Raw genomic sequence first — 27042 nt, forward strand, 5'->3', positions numbered from 1 at the left:
CTCTTTATCTCCAGTCTCAACACTACTCTTTATCTACAGTCTCAACACTACTCTTTATCTACAGTCTCAACACTACTCTTTATCTACAGTCTCAACACTACTCTTTATCTACAGTCTCAACACTACTCTTTATCTACAGTCTCAACACTACTCTTTATCTAAACTATAGTCTCAACACTACTCTTTATCTGCAGTCTCAACACTACTCTTATCTACAGTCTCAACACTACTCTTTATCTACACTACAGTCTCAACACTACTCTTTATCTACACTACAGTCTCAACACTACAATTTATCTACAGTCTCAACACTACTCTTTATTTACAGTCTCAACACTACTCTTTATCTACAGTCTCAACACGACTCTTTATCTACAGTCTCAACACTACTCTTTATCTCCAGTCTCAACACTACTCTTTATCTACCCTATAGTCTCAACACTACTCTTTATCTACACTATAGTCTCAACACTACTCTTTATCTACAGTCTCAACACTACTCTTAATCGACCCACTAGTTTCAACACTACTCTTAATCTACACTACTCTTTATCTACAGTCTCAACACTACTCTTAATCTACACACTAGTTTCAACACTACTCTTTATCTACAGTCTCAACACTACTCTTTATCTACAGTCTCAACACTACTCTTCATCTACCCACTAGTTTCAACACTACTCTTTATCTACACTATAGTCTCAACACTACTCTTTATCTACGGTCTCAACACTACTCTTTATCTACAGTCTCAACACTACTCTTTATCTACAGTCTCAACACTACTATTTATCTACACTATAGTCTCAACACTACTCTTTATCTACAGTCTCAACACTTCTCTTTATCTACACTATAGTCTCAACACTACTCTTTATCTACAGTCTCAACACTACTCTTTATCTACAGTCTCAACACTACTCTTTATCTGCAGTCTCAACACTACTCTTTATCTACCCACTCGTTTCAACACTACTCTTTATCTACACTATAGTCTCAACACTGCTCTTTATCTACAGTCTCAACACTACTCTTTATCTACCCTATAGTCTCAACACTACTCTTTATCTACTCTATAGTCTCAACACTACTCTTTATCTACAGACTCAACACTACTCTTAATCTACCCACTAGTTTCAACACTACTCTTTATCTACAGTCTCAACACTACTCTTTATCTACCCACTAGTTTCAACACTACTCGTTATCTACACTATAGTCTCAACACTACTCTATATCTACAGTCTCAACACTACTCTTTATCTACAGTCTCAACACTACTCTGTATCTACAGTCTCAACACTACTCTTTATCTACACTACAGTCTCAACACTACTCTTTATCTACACTACAGTCGCAACACTACTCTTTATCTCCAGTCTCAACACTACTCTTTATCCACAGTCTCAACACTACTCTTTATCTACAGTCTCAACACTACTCTTTATCTCCAGTCTCAACACTAATATTTATCTGCAGTCTCAACGCTACTCTTTATCTACAGTCTCAAAACTACTCTTTATCTACAGTCTCAACACTACTCTTTATCTACAGTCTCAACACTACTCTTTATCTACAGTCTCAACACTACTCTTTATCTGCAGTCTCAACACTACTCTTTATCTACCCACTCGTTTCAACACTACTCTTAATCTACACTACTCTTTATCTACAGTCTCAACACTACTCTTAATCTACACACTAGTTTCAACACTACTCTTTATCTACAGTCTCAACACTACTCTTTACCTACACTATAGTCTCAACACTACTATTTATCTACAGTCTCAACACACTATTTATCTACACTATAGTCTCAACACTACTCTTTATCTATAGTCTCAACACTACTCTTTATCTAAACTATAGTCTCAACACTACTCTTTATCTACAGTCTATACACTACTCTTATCTACAGTCTCAACACTACTCTTTATCTACACTACAGTCTCAACACTACTCTTTATCTACACTACAGTCTCAACACTACTCTTTATTTACAGTCTCAACACTACTCTTTATCTACAGTCTCAACACGACTCTTTATCTACAGTCTCAACACTACTCTTTATCTCCAGTCTCAACACTACTCTTTATCTACCCTATAGTCTCAACACTACTCTTTATCTACACTATAGTCTCAACACTACTCTTTATCTACAGTCTCAACACTACTCTTAATCTAACCACTAGTTTCAACACTACTCTTTATCTACAGTCTCAACACTGCTCTTTATCTACAGTCTCAACACCACTCTTTATCTGCAGTCTCAACACTACTCTTCATCTACCCACTAGTTTCAACACTACTCTTTATCTACACTATAGTCTCAACACTACTCTTTATCTACGGTCTCAACACTACTCTTTATCTACAGTCTCAACACTACTCTTTATCTACACTACAGTCGCAACACTACTCTTTATCTCCAGTCTCAACACTACTCTTTATCCACAGTCTCAACACTACTCTTTATCTACAGTCTCAACACTACTCTTTATCTACAGTCTCAACACTAATATTTATCTGCAGTCTCAACGCTACTCTTTATCTACAGTCTCAAAACTACTCTTTATCTACAGTCTCAACACTACTCTTTATCTACAGTCTCAACACTACTCTTTATCTGCAGTCTCAACACTACTCTTTATCTACCCACTCCTTTTCAACACTACTCTTAATCTACACTACTCTTTATCTACAGTCTCAACACTACTCTTAATCTACACACTAGTTTCAACACTACTCTTTATCTACAGTCTCAACACTACTCTTTATCTACAGTCTCAACACTACTCTTTATCTGCAGTCTCAACACTACTCTTTATCTACCCACTGGTTTCAACAGTACTCTTTATCTACAGTCTCAACACTGCTCTTTATCTCAGTCTCAACACTACTCTTTATCTACAGTCTCAACACTACTCTTTATCTACAGTCTCAACACTACTATTTATCTACAGTCTCAACACTACTCTTTATCTACACTACAGTCTCAACACTACTCTTTATCTACACTACAGTCTCAACACTACTCTTTATCTACAGTCTCAACACTACTCTTTATCTACAGTCTCAACACTACAATTTATCTACACTACAGTCTCAACACTACTCTTTATCTACAGTCTCAACACTACTCTTTACCTACACTATAGTCTCAACACTACTATTTATCTACAGTCTCAACACACTATTTATCTACACTATAGTCTCAACACTACTCTTTATCTATAGTCTCAACACTACTCTTTATCTAAACTATAGTCTCAACACTACTCTTTATCTACACTACAGTCTCAACACTACTCTTTATCTACAGTCTCAACACTACTCTTTATCTACAGTCTCAACACTACAATTTATCTACACTACAGTCTCAACACTACTCTTTATCTACAGTCTCAACACTACTCTTTACCTACACTATAGTCTCAACACTACTATTTATCTACAGTCTAAACACACTATTTATCTACACTATAGTCTCAACACTACTCTTTATCTATAGTCTCAACACTACTCTTTATCTACAGACTCAACACTACTCTTAATCTACCCACTAGTTTCAACACTACTCTTTATCTACAGTCTCAACACTACTCTTTATCTACCCACTAGTTTCAACACTACTCGTTATCTACACTATAGTCTCAACACTACTCTATATCTACAGTCTCAACACTACTCTTTATCTACAGTCTCAACACTACTCTGTATCTACAGTCTCAACACTACTCTTTATCTACACTACAGTCTCAACACTACTCTTTATCTACACTACAGTCGCAACACTACTCTTTATCTCCAGTCTCAACACTACTCTTTATCCAGTCTCAACACTACTCTTTATCTACAGTCTCAACACTACTCTATATCTACAGTCTCAACACTAATATTTATCTGCAGTCTCAACGCTACTCTTTATCTACAGTCTCAAAACTACTCTTTATCTACAGTCTCAACACTACTCTTTATCTACAGTCTCAACACTACTCTTTATCTACAGTCTCAACACTACTCTTTATCTGCAGTCTCAACACTACTCTTTATCTACCCACTCGTTTCAACACTACTCTTAATCTACACTACTCTTTATCTACAGTCTCAACACTACTCTTAATCTACACACTAGTTTCAACACTACTCTTTATCTACAGTCTCAACACTACTCTTTACCTACACTATAGTCTCAACACTACTATTTATCTACAGTCTCAACACACTATTTATCTACACTATAGTCTCAACACTACTCTTTATCTATAGTCTCAACACTACTCTTTATCTAAACTATAGTCTCAACACTACTCTTTATCTACAGTCTATACACTACTCTTATCTACAGTCTCAACACTACTCTTTATCTACACTACAGTCTCAACACTACTCTTTATCTACACTACAGTCTCAACACTACTCTTTATCTACAGTCTCAACACTACTCTTTATTTACAGTCTCAACACTACTCTTTATCTACAGTCTCAACACGACTCTTTATCTACAGTCTCAACACTACTCTTTATCTCCAGTCTCAACACTACTCTTTATCTACCCTATAGTCTCAACACTACTCTTTATCTACACTATAGTCTCAACACTACTCTTTATCTACAGTCTCAACACTACTCTTAATCTTACCACTAGTTTCAACACTACTCTTTATCTACAGTCTCAACACTCCTCTTTATCTACAGTCTCAACACCACTCTTTATCTGCAGTCTCAACACTACTCTTTATCTGCAGTCTCAACACTACTCTTTATCTACCCACTAGTTTCAACACTACTCTTTATCTACACTATAGTCTCAACACTACTCTTTATCTACGGTCTCAACACTACTCTTTATCTACAGTCTCAACACTACTCTTTATCTACACTACAGTCGCAACACTACTCTTTATCTCCAGTCTCAACACTACTCTTTATCCACAGTCTCAACACTACTCTTTATCTACAGTCTCAACACTACTCTTTATCTACAGTCTCAACACTAATATTTATCTGCAGTCTCAACGCTACTCTTTATCTACAGTCTCAAAACTACTCTTTATCTACAGTCTCAACACTACTCTTTATCTACAGTCTCAACACTACTCTTTATCTGCAGTCTCAACACTACTCTTTATCTACCCACTCGTTTCAACACTACTCTTAATCTACACTACTCTTTATCTACAGTCTCAACACTACTCTTAATCTACACACTAGTTTCAACACTACTCTTTATCTACAGTCTCAACACTACTCTTTATCTACAGTCTCAACACTACTCTTTATCTGCAGTCTCAACACTACTCTTTATCTACCCACTGGTTTCAACAGTACTCTTTATCTACAGTCTCAACACTACTCTTTATCTCAGTCTCAACACTACTCTTTATCTACAGTCTCAACACTACTCTTTATCTACAGTCTCAACACTACTATTTATCTACAGTCTCAACACTACTCTTTATCTACACTACAGTCTCAACACTACTCTTTATCTACACTACAGTCTCAACACTACTCTTTATCTACAGTCTCAACACTACTCTTTATCTACAGTCTCAACACACTATTTATCTACACTATAGTCTCAACACTACTCTTTATCTATAGTCTCAACACTACTCTTTATCTAAACTATAGTCTCAACACTACTCTTTATCTACAGTCTCAACACTTCTCTTTATCTACACTATAGTCTCAACATTACTCTTTATCTACAGTCTCAACACTACTCTTTATCTGCAGTCTCAACACTACTCTTTATCTGCAGTCTCAACACTACTCTTTATCTACAGTCACAACACTACTCTTTATCTACAGTCTCAACACTACTCTTTATCTACAGTCTCAACACTACTCTTAATCTACCCTATAGTCTCAACACTACTCTTTATCTACACTATAGTTTCAACACTACTCTTTATCTACACTATAGTCTCAACACTACTCTTTATCTACAGTCTCAACACTACTCTTTATCTACCCTATAGTCTCAACACTACTCTTTATCTACACTATAGTCTCAACACTACTCTTAATCTACCCACTAGTTTCAACACTACTCTTTATCTACAGTCTCAACACTACTCTTTATCTACAGTCTCAACACCACTCTTTATCTGCAGTCTCAACACTACTCTTCATCTACCCACTAGTTTCAACACTACTCTTTATCTACACTATAGTCTCAACACTACTCTTTATCTACGGTCTCATAACTACTCTTTATCTACAGTCTCAACACTACTCTTTATCTACAGTCTCAACACTACTCTGTATCTACAGTCTCATCACTACTCTTTATCTACAGTCTCAACACTACTCTTTATCTACACTACAGTCTCAACACTACTCTTTATCTACACTACAGTCGCAACACTACTCTTTATCTCCAGTCTCAACACTACTCTTTATCTACAGTCTCAACACTACTCTTTATCTACAGTCTCAACACTACTCTTTATCTACAGTTTCAACACTACTCTTTATCTACACTACAGTCTCAACACTACTCTTTATCTACACTACAGTCTCAACACTACTCTTTATCTACAGTCTCAACACTACTCTTTATCTACACTACAGTCTCAACACTACTCTTTATCTACACTACAGTCTCAACACTACTCTTTATCTACAGTCTCAACACTACTCTTTATCTACAGTCACAACACTACTCTTTATCTACAGTCTCAACACTACTCTTTATCTACAGTCTCAACACTACTCTTAATCTACCCTATAGTCTCAACACTACTCTTTATCTACACTATAGTTTCAACACTAATCTTTATCTGCAGTCTCAACACTACTCTTTATCTACAGTCTCAACACTACTCTTTATCTACAGTCTCAACACTAATATTTATCTGCAGTCTCAACGCTACTCTTTATCTACAGTCTCAAAACTACTCTTTATCTACAGTCTCAACACTACTCTTTATCTACCCTATAGTCTCAACACTACTATTTATCTACACTATAGTCTCAACACTACTCTTTATCTACAGTCTCAACACTACTCTTAATCTACCCACTAGTTTCAACACTACTCTTTATCTACAGTCTCAACACTACTCTTTATCTACAGTCTCAACACCACTCTTTATCTGCAGTCTCAACACTACTCTTCATCTACCCACTAGTTTCAACACTACTCTTTATCTACACTATAGTCTCAACACTACTCTTTATCTACGGTCTCATAACTACTCTTTATCTACAGTCTCAACACTACTCTTTATCTACAGTCTCAACACTACTCTGTTTCTACAGTCTCAACACTACTCTTTATCTACATTCTCAACACTACTCTTTATCTACACTACAGTCTCAACACTACTCTTTATCTACACTACAGTCGCAACACTACTCTTTATCTTCAGTCTCAACACTACTCTTTATCTACAGTCTCAACACTACTCTTTATCTACAGTCTCAACACTACTCTTTATCTACAGTCTCAACACTACTATTTATCTACAGTCTCAACACTACTCTTTATCTACACTACAGTCTCAACACTACTCTTTATCTACACTACAGTCTCAACACTACTCTTTATCTACAGTCTCAACACTACTCTTTATCTACAGTCTCAACACTACTCTTTATCTACAGTCTCAACACTACTCTTTATCTACAGTCTCAACACTACTCTTTATCTACAGTCTCAACACTACTCTTTATCTACAGTCTCAACACTACTCTTAATCTACCCTATAGTCTCAACACTACTCTTTATCTACACAATAGTTTCAACACTAATCTTTATCTGCAGTCTCAACACTACTCTTTATCTACAGTCTCAACACTACTCTTTATCTACAGTCTCAACACTAATATTTATCTGCAGTCTCAACGCTACTCTTTATCTACAGTCTCAAAACTACTCTTTATCTACAGTCTCAACACTACTCTTTATCTACAGTCTCAACACTACTCTTTATCTGCAGTCTCAACACTACTCTTTATCTACCCACTCGTTTCAACACTACTCTTAATCTACACTACTCTTTATCTACAGTCTCAACACTACTCTTAATCTACACACTAGTTTCAACACTACTCTTTATCTACAGTCTCAACACTACTCTTTATCTACAGTCTCAACACTACTCTTTATCTGCAGTCTCAACACTACTCTTTATCTACCCACTGGTTTCAACAGTACTCTTTATCTACAGTCTCAACACTACTCTTTATCTCAGTCTCAACACTACTCTTTATCTACAGTCTCAACACTACTCTTTACCTACACTATAGTCTCAACACTACTATTTATCTACAGTCTCAACACACTATTTATCTACACTATAGTCTCAACACTACTCTTTATCTACAGTCTCAACACTACTCTTTATCTAAACTATAGTCTCAACACTACTCTTTATCTACAGTCTCAACACTACTCTTATCTACAGTCTCAACACTACTCTTTATCTACACTACAGTCTCAACACTACTCTTTATCTACACTACAGTCTCAACACTACTCTTTATCTACAGTCTCAACACTACTCTTTATTTACAGTCTCAACACTACTCTTTATCTACAGTCTCAACACGACTCTTTATCTACAGTCTCAACACTACTCTTTATCTCCAGTCTCAACACTACTCTTTATCTACCCTATAGTCTCAACACTACTCTTTACCTACACTATAGTCTCAACACTACTCTTTATCTACAGTCTCAACACTACTCTTAATCTACACACTAGTTTCAACACTACTCTTTATCTACAGTCTCAACACTACTCTTTATCTACAGTCTCAACACCACTCTTTATCTGCAGTCTCAACACTACTCTTCATCTACCCACTAGTTTCAACACTACTCTTTATCTACACTATAGTCTCAACACTACTCTTTATCTACGGTCTCAACACTACTCTTTATCTACAGTCTCAACACTACTCTTTATCTACAGTCTCAACACTACTATTTATCTACACTATAGTCTCAACACTACTCTTTATCTACAGTCTCAACACTTCTCTTTATCTACACTATAGTCTCAACACTACTCTTTATCTACAGTCTCAACACTACTCTTTATCTACAGTCTCAACACTACTCTTTATCTGCAGTCTCAACACTACTCTTTATCTACCCACTCGTTTCAACACTACTCTTTATCTACACTATAGTCTCAACACTACTCTTTATCTACAGTCTCAACACTACTCTTTATCTACCCTATAGTCTCAACACTACTCTTTATCTACTCTATAGTCTCAACACTACTCTTTATCTACAGACTCAACACTACTCTTAATCTACCCACTAGTTTCAACACTAATCTTTATCTACAGTCTCAACACTACTCTTTACCTACAGTCTCAACACCACTCTTTATCTGCAGTCTCACCAATACTCTTTATCTACCCACTAGTTTCAACACTACTCGTTATCTACACTATAGTCTCAACACTACTCTATATCTACAGTCTCAACACTACTCTTTATCTACAGTCTCAACACTACTCTTTATCTACACTATAGTCTCAACACTACTCTTTATCTACAGTCTCAACAGTACTATTCATCTACACTATAGTCTCAACACTACTCTTTATCTACAGTCTCAACACTACTCTTTATCTACACTACAGTCTCAACACTACTCTTTATCTACACTACAGTCTCAACACTACTCTTTATCTACAGTCTCAACACTACTCTTTATCTACAGTCTCAACACTACTCTGTATCTACAGTCTCAACACTACTCTTTATCTACAGTCTCAACACTACTCTTTATCTACAGTCTCAACACTACTCTTTATCTACACTACAGTCTCAACACTACTCTTTATCTACACTACAGTCGCAACACTACTCTTTATCTCCAGTCTCAACACTACTCTTTATCCACAGTCTCAACACTACTCTTTATCTACAGTCTCAACACTACTCTTTATCTACAGTCTCAACACTACTATTTATCTACAGTCTCAACACTACTCTTTATCTACACTACAGTCTCAACACTACTCTTTATCTACACTACAGTCTCAACACTACTCTTTATCTACAGTCTCAACACTACTCTTTATCTACAGTCTCAACACGACTCTTTATCTACACTACAGTCTCAACACTACTCTTTATCTACAGTCTCAACACTACTCTTTATCTACAGTCTCAACACTACTCTTTATCTACAGTCTCAACACTACTCTTCATCTACATTCTCAACACTACTCTTTATTTACAGTCTCAACACTACTCTTAATCTACCCTATAGTCTCAACACTACTCTTTATCTACACTATAGTCTCAACACTAATCTTTATCTGCAGTCTCAACGCTACTCTTTATCTGCAGTTTCAACACTACTCTTTATCTACAGTCTCAACAGTACTCTTTATCTACAGTCTCAACACTAATATTTATATGCAGTCTCAACGCTACTCTTTATCTACAGTCTCAACACTACTCTTTATCTACCCACTGGTTTCAACAGTACTCTTTATCTACAGTCTCAACACTACTCTTTATCTCAGTCTCACCACTACTCTTTATCTACAGTCTCAACACTACTCTTTACCTACACTATAGTCTCAACACTACTATTTATCTACAGTCTCAACACACTATTTATCTACACTATAGTCTCAACACTACTCTTTATCTACAGTCTCAACACTACTCTTTATCTAAACTATAGTCTCAACACTACTCTTTATCTACAGTCTCAACACTACTCTTATCTACAGTCTCAACACTACTCTTTATCTACACTACAGTCTCAACACTACTCTTTATCTACACTACAGTCTCAACACTACTCTTTATCTACAGTCTCAACACTACTCTTTATTTACAGTCTCAACACTACTCTTTATCTACAGTCTCAACACGACTCTTTATCTACAGTCTCAACACTACTCTTTATCTCCAGTCTCAACACTACTATTTATCTACCCTATAGTCTCAACACTACTCTTTATCTACACTATAGTCTCAACACTACTCTTTATCTACAGTCTCAACACTACTCTTAATCTACCCACTAGTTTCAACACTACTCTTTATCTACAGTCTCAACACTACTCTTTATCTACAGTCTCAACACCACTCTTTATCTGCAGTCTCAACACTACTCTTCATCTACCCACTAGTTTCAACACTACTCTTTATCTACACTATAGTCTCAACACTACTCTTTATCTACGGTCTCAACACTACTCTTTATCTACAGTCTCAACACTACTCTTTATCTACAGTCTCAACACTACTCTTTATCTGCAGTCTCAACACTACTCTTTATCTACCCACTCGTTTCAACACTACTCTTTATCTACACTATAGTCTCAACACTACTCTTTATCTACAGTCTCAACACTACTCTTTATCTACCCTATAGTCTCAACACTACTCTTTATCTACTCTATAGTCTCAACACTACTCTTTATCTACAGACTCAACACTACTCTTAATCTACCCACTAGTTTCAACACTACTCTTTATCTACAGTCTCAACACCACTCTTTATCTGCAGTCTCACCACTACTCTTTATCTACCCACTAGTTTCAACACTACTCGTTATCTACACTATAGTCTCAACACTACTCTATATCTACAGTCTCAACACTACTCTTTATCTACAGTCTCAACACTACTCTTTATCTACACTATAGTCTCAACACTACTCTTTATCTACAGTCTCAACAGTACTATTCATCTACACTATAGTCTCAACACTACTCTTTATCTACAGTCTCAACACTACTCTTTATCTACACTACAGTCTCAACACTACTCTTTATCTACACTACAGTCTCAACACTACTCTTTATCTGCAGTCTCAACACTACTCTTTATCTACAGTCTCAACACTACTCTGTATCTACAGTCTCAACACTACTCTTTATCTACAGTCTCAACACTACTCTTTATCTACAGTCTCAACACTACTCTTTATCTACACTACAGTCTCAACACTACTCTTTATCTACACTACAGTCGCAACACTACTCTTTATCTCCAGTCTCAACACTACTCTTTATCCACAGTCTCAACACTACTCTTTATCTACAGTCTCAACACTACTCTTTATCTACAGTCTCAACACTACTATTTATCTACAGTCTCAACACTACTCTTTATCTACACTACAGTCTCAACACTACTCTTTATCTACACTACAGTCTCAACACTACTCTTTATCTACAGTCTCAACACTACTCTTTATCTACAGTCTCAACACGACTCTTTATCTACACTACAGTCTCAACACTACTCTTTATCTACAGTCTCAACACTACTCTTTATCTACAGTCTCAACACTACTCTTTATCTACAGTCTCAACACTACTCTTCATCTACATTCTCAACACTACTCTTTATTTACAGTCTCAACACTACTCTTAATCTACCCTATAGTCTCAACACTACTCTTTATCTACACTATAGTCTCAACACTAATCTTTATCTGCAGTCTCAACGCTACTCTTTATCTGCAGTTTCAACACTACTCTTTATCTACAGTCTCAACAGTACTCTTTATCTACAGTCTCAACACTAATATTTATATGCAGTCTCAACGCTACTCTTTATCTACAGTCTCAACACTACTCTTTATCTACAGTCTCAACACTACTCTTTATCTACAGTCTCAACACTACTCTTTATCTGCAGTCTCAACACTACTCTTTATCTACCCATTCGTTTCAACACTACTCTTAATCTACACTACTCTTTATCTAGTCTCAACACTACTCTTAATCTACACACTAGTTTCAACACTACTCTTTATCTACAGTCTCAACACTACTCTGTATCTACAGTCTCAACACTACTCTTTATCTACAGTCTCAACACTACTCTTTATCTACAGTCTCAACACTACTCTTTATCTACACTACAGTCTCAACACTACTCTTTATCTACACTACAGTCGCAACACTACTCTTTATCTCCAGTCTCAACACTACTCTTTATCTACAGTCTCAACACTACTCTTTATCTACAGTCTCAACACTACTCTTTATCTACAGTCTCAACACTACTCTTTATCTACAGTCTCAACACTACTCTTTATCTACAGTCTCAACACTACTCTTTATCTACAGTCTCAACACTACTCTTTATCTACACTACAGTCTCAACACTACTCTTTATCTACAGTCTCAACACTACTCTTCATCTACATTCTCAACACTACTCTTTATCTACAGTCTCAACACTACTCTTAATCTACCCTATAGTCTCAACACTACACTATATCTACACTATAGTCTCAACACTAATCTTTATCTGCAGTCTCAACACCACTCTTTATCTGCAGTTTCAACACTACTCTTTATCTACAGTCTCAACACTACTCTTTATCTACAGTCTCAACACTAATATTTATATGCAGTCTCAACGCTACTCTTTATCTACAGTCTCAACACTACTCTTTATCTACAGTCTCAGAACTACTCTTTATCTACAGTCTCAACACTACTCTTTATCTGCAGTCTCAACACTACTCTTTATCTACCCACTCGTTTCAACACTACTCTTAATCTACACTACTCTTTATCTACAGTCTCAACACTACTCTTCATCTACATTCTCAACACTACTCTTTATCTACAGTCGCAACACTACTCTTAATCTACCCTATAGTCTCAACACTACTCTTTATCTACACTATAGTCTCAACACTAATCTTTATCTGCAGTCTCAACACTACTCTTTATCTGCAGTTTCAACACTACTCTTTATCTACAGTCTCAACACTACTCTTTATCTACAGTCTCAACACTAATATTTATATGCAGTCTCAACGCTACTCTTTATCTACAGTCTCAACACTACTCTTTATCTACAGTCTCAACACTACTCTTTATCTACAGTCTCAACACTACTGTTTATCTACAGTCTCAACACTACTCTTAATCTACCCTATAGTCTCAACACTACTCTTTATCTACAGTCTCAACACTACTCTTTATCTACACTATAGTGTCAACACTACTCTTTATCTACAGTCTCAACACTACTCTTTATCTACACTACAGTCTCAACACTACTCTTTATCTACACTACAGTCTCAACACTACTCTTTATCTACAGTCTCAACACTACTCTGTATCTACAGTCTCAACACTACTCTTTATCTACAGTCTCAACACTACTCTTTATCTACAGTCTCAACACTACTCTTTATCTACACTACAGTCTCAACACTACTCTTTATCTACACTACAGTCGCAACACTACTCTTTATCTCCAGTCTCAACACTACTCTTTATCTACAGTCTCAACACTACTCTTTATCTACAGTCTCAACACTACTCTTTATCTACAGTCTCAACACTACTCTTTATCTACACTACAGTCTCAACACTACTCTTTATCTACAGTCTCAACACTACTCTTTATCTACAGTCTCAACACTACTCTTTATCTACAGTCTCAACACTACTCTTTATATACAGTCTCAACACTACTCTTTATCTACAGTCTCAACACTACTCTTAATCTACCCTATAGTCTCAACACTACTCTTTATCTACACTATAGTCTCAACACTAATCTTTATCTGCAGTCTCAACGCTACTCTTTATCTGCAGTTTCAACACTACTCTTTATCTACAGTCTCAACACTACTCTTTATCTACAGTCCCAACACTAATATTTATCTGCAGTCTCAACGCTACTCTTTATCTACAGTCTCAACACTACTCTTTATCTACAGTCTCAACACTACTCTTTATCTACAGTCTCAACACTACTCTTTATCTACAGTCTCAACACTACTCTTTATCTACAGTCTCAACACTACTCTTTAACTACACTATAGTCTCAACACTACTATTTATCTACACTACAGTCTCAACACTACTCTTTATCTACACTACAGTCTCAACACTACTCTTTATCTGCAGTCTCAACACTACTCTTTATCTACAGTCTCAACACTACTCTGTATCTACAGTCTCAACACTACTCTTTATCTACAGTCTCAACACTACTCTTTATCTACAGTCTCAACACTACTCTTTATCTACACTACAGTCTCAACACTACTCTTTATCTACACTACAGTCGCAACACTACTCTTTATCTCCAGTCTCAACACTACTCTTTATCCACAGTCTCAACACTACTCTTTATCTACAGTCTCAACACTACTCTTTATCTACAGTCTCAACACTACTATTTATCTACAGTCTCAACACTACTCTTTATCTACACTACAGTCTCAACACTACTCTTTATCTACACTACAGTCTCAACACTACTCTTTATCTACAGTCTCAACACTACCCTTTATCTACAGTCTCAACACGACTCTTTATCTACACTACAGTCTCAACACTACTCTTTATCTACAGTCTCAACACTACTCTTTATCTACAGTCTCAACACTACTCTTTATCTACAGTCTCAACACTACTCTTCATCTACATTCTCAACACTACTCTTTATTTACAGTCTCAACACTACTCTTAATCTACCCTATAGTCTCAACACTACTCTTTATCTACACTATAGTCTCAACACTAATCTTTATCTGCAGTCTCAACGCTACTCTTTATCTGCAGTTTCAACACTACTCTTTATCTACAGTCTCAACAGTACTCTTTATCTACAGTCTCAACACTAATATTTATATGCAGTCTCAACGCTACTCTTTATCTACAGTCTCAACACTACTCTTTATCTACAGTCTCAACACTACTCTTTATCTACAGTCTCAACACTACTCTTTATCTGCAGTCTCAACACTACTCTTTATCTACCCATTCGTTTCAACACTACTCTTAATCTACACTACTCTTTATCTAGTCTCAACACTACTCTTAATCTACACACTAGTTTCAACACTACTCTTTATCTACAGTCTCAACACTACTCTGTATCTACAGTCTCAACACTACTCTTTATCTACAGTCTCAACACTACTCTTTATCTACAGTCTCAACACTACTCTTTATCTACACTACAGTCTCAACACTACTCTTTATCTACACTACAGTCGCAACACTACTCTTTATCTCCAGTCTCAACACTACTCTTTATCTACAGTCTCAACACTACTCTTTATCTACAGTCTCAACACTACTCTTTATCTACAGTCTCAACACTACTCTTTATCTACAGTCTCAACACTACTCTTTATCTACAGTCTCAACACTACTCTTTATCTACAGTCTCAACACTACTCTTTATCTACACTACAGTCTCAACACTACTCTTTATCTACAGTCTCAACACTACTCTTCATCTACATTCTCAACACTACTCTTTATCTACAGTCTCAACACTACTCTTAATCTACCCTATAGTCTCAACACTACACTATATCTACACTATAGTCTCAACACTAATCTTTATCTGCAGTCTCAACACCACTCTTTATCTGCAGTTTCAACACTACTCTTTATCTACAGTCTCAACACTACTCTTTATCTACAGTCTCAACACTAATATTTATATGCAGTCTCAACGCTACTCTTTATCTACAGTCTCAACACTACTCTTTATCTACAGTCTCAACACTACTCTTTATCTACAGTCTCAACACTACTCTTTATCTGCAGTCTCAACACTACTCTTTATCTACCCACTCGTTTCAACACTACTCTTAATCTACACTACTCTTTATCTACAGTCTCAACACTACTCTTCATCTACATTCTCAACACTACTCTTTATCTACAGTCGCAACACTACTCTTAATCTACCCTATAGTCTCAACACTACTCTTTATCTACACTATAGTCTCAACACTAATCTTTATCTGCAGTCTCAACACTACTCTTTATCTGCAGTTTCAACACTACTCTTTATCTACAGTCTCAACACTACTCTTTATCTACAGTCTCAACACTAATATTTATATGCAGTCTCAACGCTACTCTTTATCTACAGTCTCAACACTACTCTTTATCTACAGTCTCAACACTACTCTTTATCTACAGTCTCAACACTACTGTTTATCTACAGTCTCAACACTACTCTTAATCTACCCTATAGTCTCAACACTACTCTTTATCTACAGTCTCAACACTACTCTTTATCTACACTATAGTGTCAACACTACTCTTTATCTACAGTCTCAACACTACTCTTTATCTACACTACAGTCTCAACACTACTCTTTATCTACACTACAGTCTCAACACTACTCTTTATCTACAGTCTCAACACTACTCTGTATCTACAGTCTCAACACTACTCTTTATCTACAGTCTCAACACTACTCTTTATCTACAGTCTCAACACTACTCTTTATCTACACTACAGTCTCAACACTACTCTTTATCTACACTACAGTCGCAACACTACTCTTTATCTCCAGTCTCAACACTACTCTTTATCTACAGTCTCAACACTACTCTTTATCTACAGTCTCAACACTACTCTTTATCTACAGTCTCAACACTACTCTTTATCTACACTACAGTCTCAACACTACTCTTTATCTACAGTCTCAACACTACTCTTTATCTACAGTCTCAACACTACTCTTTATCTACAGTCTCAACACTACTCTTTATATACAGTCTCAACACTACTCTTTATCTACAGTCTCAACACTACTCTTAATCTACCCTATAGTCTCAACACTACTCTTTATCTACACTATAGTCTCAACACTAATCTTTATCTGCAGTCTCAACGCTACTCTTTATCTGCAGTTTCAACACTACTCTTTATCTACAGTCTCAACACTACTCTTTATCTACAGTCCCAACACTAATATTTATCTGCAGTCTCAACGCTACTCTTTATCTACAGTCTCAACACTACTCTTTATCTACAGTCTCAACACTACTCTTTATCTACAGTCTCAACACTACTCTTTATCTACAGTCTCAACACTACTCTTTATCTACAGTCTCAACACTACTCTTTAACTACACTATAGTCTCAACACTACTATTTATCTACAGTCTCAACACTACTATTTATCTAGACTATAGTCTCAACACTACTCTTTATCTACAGTCTCAACACTACTCTTTATCTACACTATAGTGTCAACACTACTCTTTATCTACAGTCTCAACACTACTCTTTATCTACACTACAGTCTCAACACTACTCTTTATCTACACTACAGTCTCAACACTACTCTTTATCTACAGTCTCAACACTACTCTTTATTTACAGTCTCAACACTACTCTTTATCTACAGTCTCAACACAACTCTTTATCTACAGTCTCAACACTACTCTTTATCTCCAGTCTCAACACTACTCTTTATCTACCCTATAGTCTCAACACTACTCTTTATCTACACTATAGTCTCAACACTACTCTTTATCTACAGTCTCAACACTACTCTTAATCTACCCACTAGTTTCAACACTACTCTTTATCTACAGTCTCAACACTACTCTTTATCTACAGTCTCAACACCACTCTTTATCTGCAGTCTCAACACTACTCTTCATCTACCCACTAGTTTCAACACTACTCTTTATCTACACTATAGTCTCAACACTACTCTTTATCTACAGTCTCAACACTACTCTTTATCTACAGTCTCAACACTACTCTTTATCTACAGTCTCAACACTACTATTTATCTACACTATAGTCTCAACACTACTCTTTATCTACAGTCTCAACACTTCTCTTTATCTACACTATAGTCTCAACACTACTCTTTATCTACAGTCTCAACACTACTCTTTATCTGCAGTCTCAACACTACTCTTTATCTGCAGTCTCAACACTACTCTTTATCTACCCACTCGTTTCAACACTACTCTTTATCTACACTATAGTCTCAACACTACTCTTTATCTACAGTCTCAACACTACTCTTTATCTACCCTATAGTCTCAACACTACTCTTTATCTACACTATAGTCTCAACACTACTCTTTATCTACAGTCTCAACACTACTCTTTATCTACAGTCTCAACACTACTCTTTATCTACACTATAGTCTCAACACTACTCTTTATCTACAGTCTCAACACTACTCTTTATCTACAGTCTCAACACTACTCTTTATCTACACTACAGTCTCAACACTACTATTCATCTACACTATAGTCTCAGCACTACTCTTTATCTACAGTCTCAACACTACTCTTTATCTACAGTCTCAACACTACTCTTTATCTACACTATAGTCTCAACACTACTCTTTATCTATAGTCTCAACACTACTCTTTATCTACACTATAGTCTCAACACTACTCTTTATCTACAGTCTCAACACTACTCTTTATCTACACTATAGTCTCAACACTACTCTTTATCTACAGTCTCAACACTACTCTTTATCTACAGTCTCAACACTACTCTTTATCTACACTATAGTCTCACACTACTCTTTATCTACAGTCTCAACACTACTCTTTATCTACAGTCTCAACACTACTCTTTATCTACACTATAGTCTCAACACTACTCTTTATCTACAGTCTCAACACTACTCTTTATCTACAGTCTCAACACTACTCTTTATCTACACTACAGTCTCAACACTACTATTCATCTACACTATAGTCTCAGCACTACTCTTTATCTACAGTCTCAACACTACTCTTTATCTACAGTCTCAACACTACTCTTTATCTACACTATAGTCTCAACACTACTCTTTATCTATAGTCTCAACACTACTCTTTATCTACACTATAGTCTCAACACTACTCTTTATCTACAGTCTCAACACTACTCTTTATCTACACTATAGTCTCAACACTACTCTTTATCTACAGTCTCAACACTACTCTTTATCTACAGTCTCAACACTACTCTTTATCTACACTATAGTCTCACACTACTCTTTATCTACAGTCTCAACACTACTCTTTATCTACAGTCTCAACACTACTCTCTATCTACACTACAGTCTCAACACTACTCTTTATCTACAGTCTCAACACTACTCTTTATCTACAGTCTCAACACTGCCAGCAGCATACCACCCTGCATACCACTGCTGGCTTGCTTCTGAAGCTAAGCAGGGTTGGTCCTGGTCAGTCCCTGGATGGGAGACCAGATGCTGCTGGAAGTGGTATTGGAGGGCCAGTAGGAGGCACTCTTTCCTCTGGTCTAATAAAAATATCCCAATGCCCCAGGGCAGTGATTGGGGACACTGCCCTGTGTAGGGTGCCGTCTTTCGGATGGGACGTTAAACGGGTGTCCTGACTCTCTGAGGTCATTAAAGATCCCATGGCACTTATCGTAAGAGTAGGGGTGTTAACCTCAGTGTCCTGGCTAAATTCCCAATCTGGCCCTCAAACCATCATGGTCACCTAATAATCCCCAGTTTACAATTGGCTCATTCATCCCCCTCCTCTCCCCTGTAACTATTCCCCAGGTCGTTGCTGTAAATGAGAACGTGTTCTCAGTCAACTTACCTGGTAAAATAAAATAAATAAATACTCTTTATCTACACTATAGTCTCAACACTACTCTTGGGATGAACCAGTACGTTGCAGTGTGAATAAGAGGGCAGTTAAGTAAAATCTCTACATGTGATAACACAACATGAATTACATTCTAAATGTTTGCTGCAAAGTAAGTAATGGATATAGTAGTTTTATTTTTGTTAGAGAATATACTGTTTATGGAGTTGTAATTTCTCTCAATGCAAGAGAAGAAATACATTTCGTATCACTTTTAATTTGATTCTTACTGTAAATCAATAATGAAACACACACGCGGCAGGTAGCCTAGTGGTCAAGAGTGTTGGGCCAGTAACCAAAAGGTTTCTGGTTTGAATCCCTGAGCCAACTAGATGAAAAATCTGTTGATTTGCCCTTGAGCAATGCACTTAACCCTAATTGCTCCTGTAAGTCACTCTGGATAAGAGTGTCTGCTAAAGGACAAAAATATTGGCATTACAAATTCCTCTAAACAATCTACTCTGCATGAAATTTACCAATGGTGAAAGCTCAGTACAGTAAATCAGAAATGGTGAAAGCAATATTTGTGGTGTCAAAATTCTGCATTTCTGGCATTGCACACTGTCAAAATGGCAGTTAAGTAGGAAATTCTTCATCTCCAGCTTGCCTCCCATTGGTCAGAGGTTGTGTTGCTGATGGGTTGACTTGACATTAAGACTGCAGTAAATCTTCCCAAGCAGGGAGCAAAAAAATGTATGCTCCCTTCTTGTTCTCTTTCATCTGCCGTTGTTCACTATCCCCAGTCCCAGATCTGTCCAGTTTGGATAGAGATGTAAGACCTATGACATTGAATAGTATTTTGCCCACCAGAAGGGTAAGTGGAGCAATTACCCTATTTGTTACTTGATACAGTCCAGTCCTTTGATCAGAGAGAAAGGTCAACAAGGATACTGGGAATGTTATCGGATTGGAACTTAACCAACAAACAGCAAACACACAGGAGCCCCGGTGTGACAGGTACTCTCACATACCTTCTCTCATTCTCTCAGGCAAATTCCTCTCTCTCTCTCTCTTCCCAAGGACCAGACACCCAGCATCTCTATCCCAGCTCTTAAAGGAACACTTCCATCGCACATGGTGGAAGAGACTCCATGTTATGTAACCCAGATCCTACACTTACTTAATACTTGCTTATGCCTTTAGCAGTTGATAGCTTCTTTACCCAGGGTATACTCCAAAGTATCTCTCTTCCAATTCTTGTCACCCATTCCTGGGGATAATTACAGTGGCTTGCGAAAGTATTCACCCCCTTGGTATTTTTCCTATTTTGTTGATTTACAACCTGGAATTAAAATAGATTGTTTGGGGGTTTGTATCATTTGATTTACACAACATGCCTACCACTTTGAAGATGCAAAATATTTTTTCTTGTGAAACAAACAAGAAATAAGACAAAGAAATAAGAAAACTTGAGTGTGCATAACTATCCACCCCAAAGTCAATACTTTGTAGAGCCACCTTTTGCAGCAATTACAGCTGCAAGTCTCTTGGGGTATGTTTCTATAAGCTTGCCACATCTAGCCACTGGGACTTTTTCCCATTCAAGGCAAAACTGCTCCAGCTCCTTCAAGTTGGATGGGTTCCGCTGGTGTACAGCAATCTTTAAGTCATACCACAGATTCTCAATTGGATTGAGGTCTGGGCTTTGACTAGGCCATTCCAAGACATTTAAATGTTTCCACTTAAACCATTCAGGTGTTGCTTTAGCAGTATGCTTAGGCTCATTGTCCTGCTGGAACGTGAACCTCCGTCCCAGTCTCAAATCTCTGGAAGAGTGAAACAGGTTTCCCTCAAGAATTTCCCTGTATTTAAGAGCCATCATCATTCCTTCAATTCTGACCAGTTTTCCACTCCCTGCCGATGAAAAACATCCCCACAGCATGATGCCGCCACCACCATGCTTCACTGTGGGGATGGTGTCCTCGGGGTGATGAGAGGTGTTGGGTTCGCGCCAGACATAGTGTCTGTTTAGCAAAATGTTTGTCTCATCTGACCAGATTACCATCTTCCATATGTTTGGGGAGTCTCCCACATGCCTTTTGGCGAACACCAAACGTGTTTGCTTATTTTTTTCTTTAAGCAATGGCTTTTTTCTGGCCACTCTTCCATAAAGCCCAAGTCTGTGGAGTGTATGGCTTAAAGTGGTCCTATGGACAGATACTCCAATCTCCACTGTGGAGCTTTGCAGCTCCATCAGGGTTATCTTTGGTCTCTTTGTTGCCTCTCTGATTAATGCCCTCCTTGCCTGGTCCGTGAGTTTTGGTGGGCGGCCCTCTCTTGGCTGGTTTGTTGTGGTGCCATATTCGTAAAAATTTTTAGTAATGGATTTAATGGTGCTCCGTGCGATGTTCAAAGTTACAGATATATTTTTTAAACCCAACCCTGATCTGTACTTCTCCACAACTTTTACCCTGACCTGTTTGTAGAGCTCCTTGGTCTTCATGGTGTCGTTTGCTCTGGGGCCTTTCAGAACCAGTGTATGTATACTGAGATTATGTGACAGATCATGTGACACTTAGATTGCACACAGGTGGACTTTATTTAACTAATTATGTGACTTCTGAAGGTAATTGGTTGCACCAGATCTTATTTAGGGGCTTCATAGCAAAGGGGGTGAATACGTATGCACGCACCACTTTTCAGTTTATTTTTTATTTTTTAACAAGTTATATTTTTTCATTTCACTTCACCAATTTGTACTATTTTGTGTATGTCCATTATATAAAATCCAAATAAAAATCTTTGTAGGTTGTAATGCAACAAAATAGGAAAACGCCAAGGGGATGGATACTCTTGCAAGGCATTGTATGTCCCATTTAGGTACCTGCAGTTATGTCTGACCTCTTGACAGAGCCTATTGCATGGTTTAACTCTAGAGAAACCAAACACAGAGCAGTGCCTTCCAGGCTTAGCTCGCTTAGTCACTTCCTCCTCAATCCCTGAAATGATTAAGACGTTGTGACAAAATTATCCTCACATTCTGTCAATTAAGATACTACAGATTCTGATACTGTAGTGGTTTTCATCTATGTAATGATTGATAGCCTACCTACACAACACATACAGTACATCAATAATCATCTGAGTTTTAAGACAACAGATACATAATCAAAATGTGGAACCAAAATGTAACATATCAGATCGGACTTCTCTGAAGGTACTAGTGTGTGACACCTGTGCTATTGCCAGGGCTGGCCTGAGCACTCTAAGGGAGTGAGTTCGTTGGAGGAACACAGATAGTTAGCTCCAGTGCCTCTAATCATGCACACTTCCCTCCATGTAAGGCAGCCAGAGGAGAGTGTGCACTAGCCAGAGGAGAGGGTGCACTAGCCTGTTCATGTCTGGAGCTGAGAATGTCCATTAACACTCCCCCTCAGGTGATGACCACCTGAGAAATCAAAGACAACCGTGTCTACAACAACCCCTCTCCCAACCCCTCTCCCACTCACACATCCCCTCCTCACAAACCACAGATTGTATTTGTATTTATTATGGATCCCCATTAGCTGCTGCCAGCTAATCTTCCTGGGGTCCAGCAAAAATGAAGGCAGTTATACATTTTAAAAACATTACAATTCGTTCAAAACAGAATTCACAACATATAAAGTGTGCCCTCAGGCCTCTATTCTACTACCACTTATTGTGATAGTGACCGTATACCAATTACAAGCTCAATCTGGACTAGTACATCTTGGAGCTAAATAGAAAAGTCTGCAGTGTCACAATACTTCAGCGTGACTATCTGCATTTACTTCATCCAATTTAACCAGGAAAGATTTCTCTACACTTGGGAGGTAGGCCTAAGTTTGGGAAAGAATCACATTTGATTTTGGTAATCACATTTCTGCTTATCTTCATGTTACAACAAGGATGCTGAGGTGGCATCTGATTAGTGTAAGGAATGTGTATAAGGATATATTATATAAGGCTAAAGATTCCATCAGGTTCATTCCAAACTAATGGAATTTCAGACTCTCAGGAACAATTTGATGCTTCCTTGTTTGATTAGGAAAGTGTCACGCCCTGACCGTAGAGAGCTTTTAATGTCTCTATTTTGGTTTGGTCAGGGTGTGATTTGGGTGGGCATTCTACGTTCATTTTCTATGTTTTGTATTTCTTTGTTGTTTGGCCAGGTGTGGTTCTCAATCAGGGACAGGTGTCTATAGTTGTCTCTGATTGAGAACCATACTTAGGTAGCTTTTTCCCACGTGGTTTTTGTGGGTAGTTGTTTTCTGTTTTGTGTCTGCACCAAACAGAACTGTTGTTCTATTTTTGGTTATTTTGTCTCAGTGTTCAGTTTTAATAAAGAAAGCTTAAACACTTACCACGCTGCGCTTTGGTCCACACCTTCTTCAACAGACGACCGTTACAGAAAGCTTCTTAATTCATCCTTCGACAGGCTCTACATTTCTTAATGTTGGTTAGATAGAAGGAAAATATATGTATCTGTGTCTAAACACTATCAAGGCCTCCGCTGAACCACAAAGGTCAAAACACTGCTGGCCTTCTAACATGTTGTCATTGTCATCGGCTCTAACCTCAATCCTATAACTTTCTCTTGTCCCTCTCCCTTCGTGTAGGAGACTTCAGAACTTCCTGTGACTGTCCTTAGGAGATTTTAACTTCCCCTCTCTTGGATGCATGATTCACTGAGCCCCTGAAACACAACACAAGCCAATCTAGAGTAGCAGATAAAGTTAATTAGGGAAGGGGACCATCGATCAAGGCCAGTGCACTCATAAGTACGTGTGGGATGGCACCTCAATGGCAGGAAGTGCTTGAACTTGACTCTAGTGAACGCGGAGGGGAGAGCCACTCAATACACCCATAAAGTGTACTGTAGGGTTGGTCAGTATAGCTAAAGCTGCTGACAACTTTTTGTCTTGGGCTGAACCTTATGAGTTGAGAAGGAATGTCATCATGATAGCAGCCTACAGTCATCATGTACAGTAAGCACATAACTGTTTATGTCTGTTGATATTTGTCAGTAGGATTTCTTCTGTATACTACAACAGATGCATACTAGTTACATACTACACTGAACAAAAATAGAAACGCAACTGCAACAATTTCAAAGATTTTACTGAGTTGCAGTTCATATAAGGAAATCAGTCAATTGAAATAAATTCATTAGGCCCCAATCTATGGATTTCACATGACTAGGAATACAGATATGCATCTGTTGGTCACAGATACCTTAAAAAATGGTAGGGGAGTGGATAAGAAAACCAGTCAGTATCTGGTGTGACCACCATTTGCCTCATGCAGCGCGACACATCTCCTTCACATAGAGTTGATCAGGCTGTTGATTGTGGCCTGTGGAATGTTGTCCCACTCCTCTTCAATGGCTGTGCGAAGTTGTTGGATATTGTCGGGAACTGGAACACGGTGTTGTACACGGTGATCCAGAGCATCCCAAAAATGTTCAATGGGTGACATGTCTGGTGAGTATGCAGGTCGTTGAAGAACTGAGACATTTTCAGCTTCCAGGACTTCTGTACAGATGCTTGCGACATTGAGCCGTGAATTATCATGCTGAAACATGAGGTGATGGGGGCAGATGAATGGCACGACAATGGGCCTTAGGATCTCATCATGGTATCTCTGTGCATTCAAATTGCCATCGATAAAATGCAGTTGTGTTCGTTGTCCGTAGCTTATGCCTGCCCTACCATAACTCCACCGCCACCATGGGGCACTTTGTTCACAATGATGACATTAGCAAACCGCTCGCCCACACAGTTGGCGATACAGTTGAAACCGGCGTGCCAGTGGCCAACTTGTCCAGCGTGCCTGTGGCCATAGAAGGTGAGCATTTGCCCACTGAAGTCGGTCACAACGCCGAACTACAGTCAGGTCAAGACCCTGGTGAAGGCCACGAGCATGCAGATGAGCTTCCCTGAGACGGTTTCTGCAGAAAATGTTTGGTTGTGCAAAACAACTGTTTCATCAGCTGTCAGGGTGGCTGGTCTCAAACAATCCCGCAGGTGAAGAAGCCAGATTTGGAGGTCCTGGGCTGGTCTGCAGTACTTTGGACGTACTTCCAAATTCTCTAAAATTACGTTGGAGGCGGCTTATGTTAGAGAAATTAACATTTAGCTATCTGGCAACAGCTCTGGTGGACATTCCTGCAGTAAGCATGCCAATTGCACTCTTCCTCAAAACTTGAGACATCTGTGGCATGGTTGTGTGGCCATTTATTATCCCCAGCACAAGGTGCACCTGTGTAATGATCATGCTGTTTAATCAGCTTCTTGATATGCCCCAACTGTCAGTTGGATGAATTGTCTTGGCAAAGGAGAAATGCTCACTTTCTGTAATCACATTTTAGAGAAATAAGCGTTTTGTGCATATGGAAAATGACTGGGATCTTTTATTTCAGCTCATGATACCTGGGACCAACATTAACATGCTGTGTTTATATTTTAGTACAGTGTACATACTGTACAGCTCAGTATCTGTGGAAGTCATGGGTTAGCTTTGAAGCATGTGTGCTATAATTGCTATCACATTTGCTCTCAGAGCCAAGCGAAGAGCTCTAGACTAAAATTAGACAAGAGAGAGTGGAAAACAAAATGTAATTTAGATTCTTTTGTTGAAATGACCTTTGGAAACATAACTCATTCTAGTGAGCAGATAACTGGCAAACATTTCTGT

The 27042-nt window shown here is 37.8% G+C and overlaps 1 protein-coding gene across 1 annotated transcript in view; it reads left to right on the forward strand.

Annotated features, from left to right (window-relative positions):
* LOC129861458 (semaphorin-3G-like) overlaps positions 1-25007 on the forward strand; it is a 91138-nt gene extending 66131 nt beyond the window's left edge. Inside the window, exon 5 of the mRNA XM_055932830.1 lies at positions 24966-25007. Within this exon, the coding sequence (XP_055788805.1) occupies positions 24966-25007 (42 nt within the window). The remainder of the gene's footprint in view (positions 1-24965) is intronic.
* The last annotated feature ends 2035 nt before the right edge of the window (positions 25008-27042 follow it).

The sequence above is a fragment of the Salvelinus fontinalis genome, chromosome 8 (genome assembly GCF_029448725.1).
Source record: "Salvelinus fontinalis isolate EN_2023a chromosome 8, ASM2944872v1, whole genome shotgun sequence".
NCBI lineage: Eukaryota > Metazoa > Chordata > Actinopteri > Salmoniformes > Salmonidae > Salvelinus > Salvelinus fontinalis.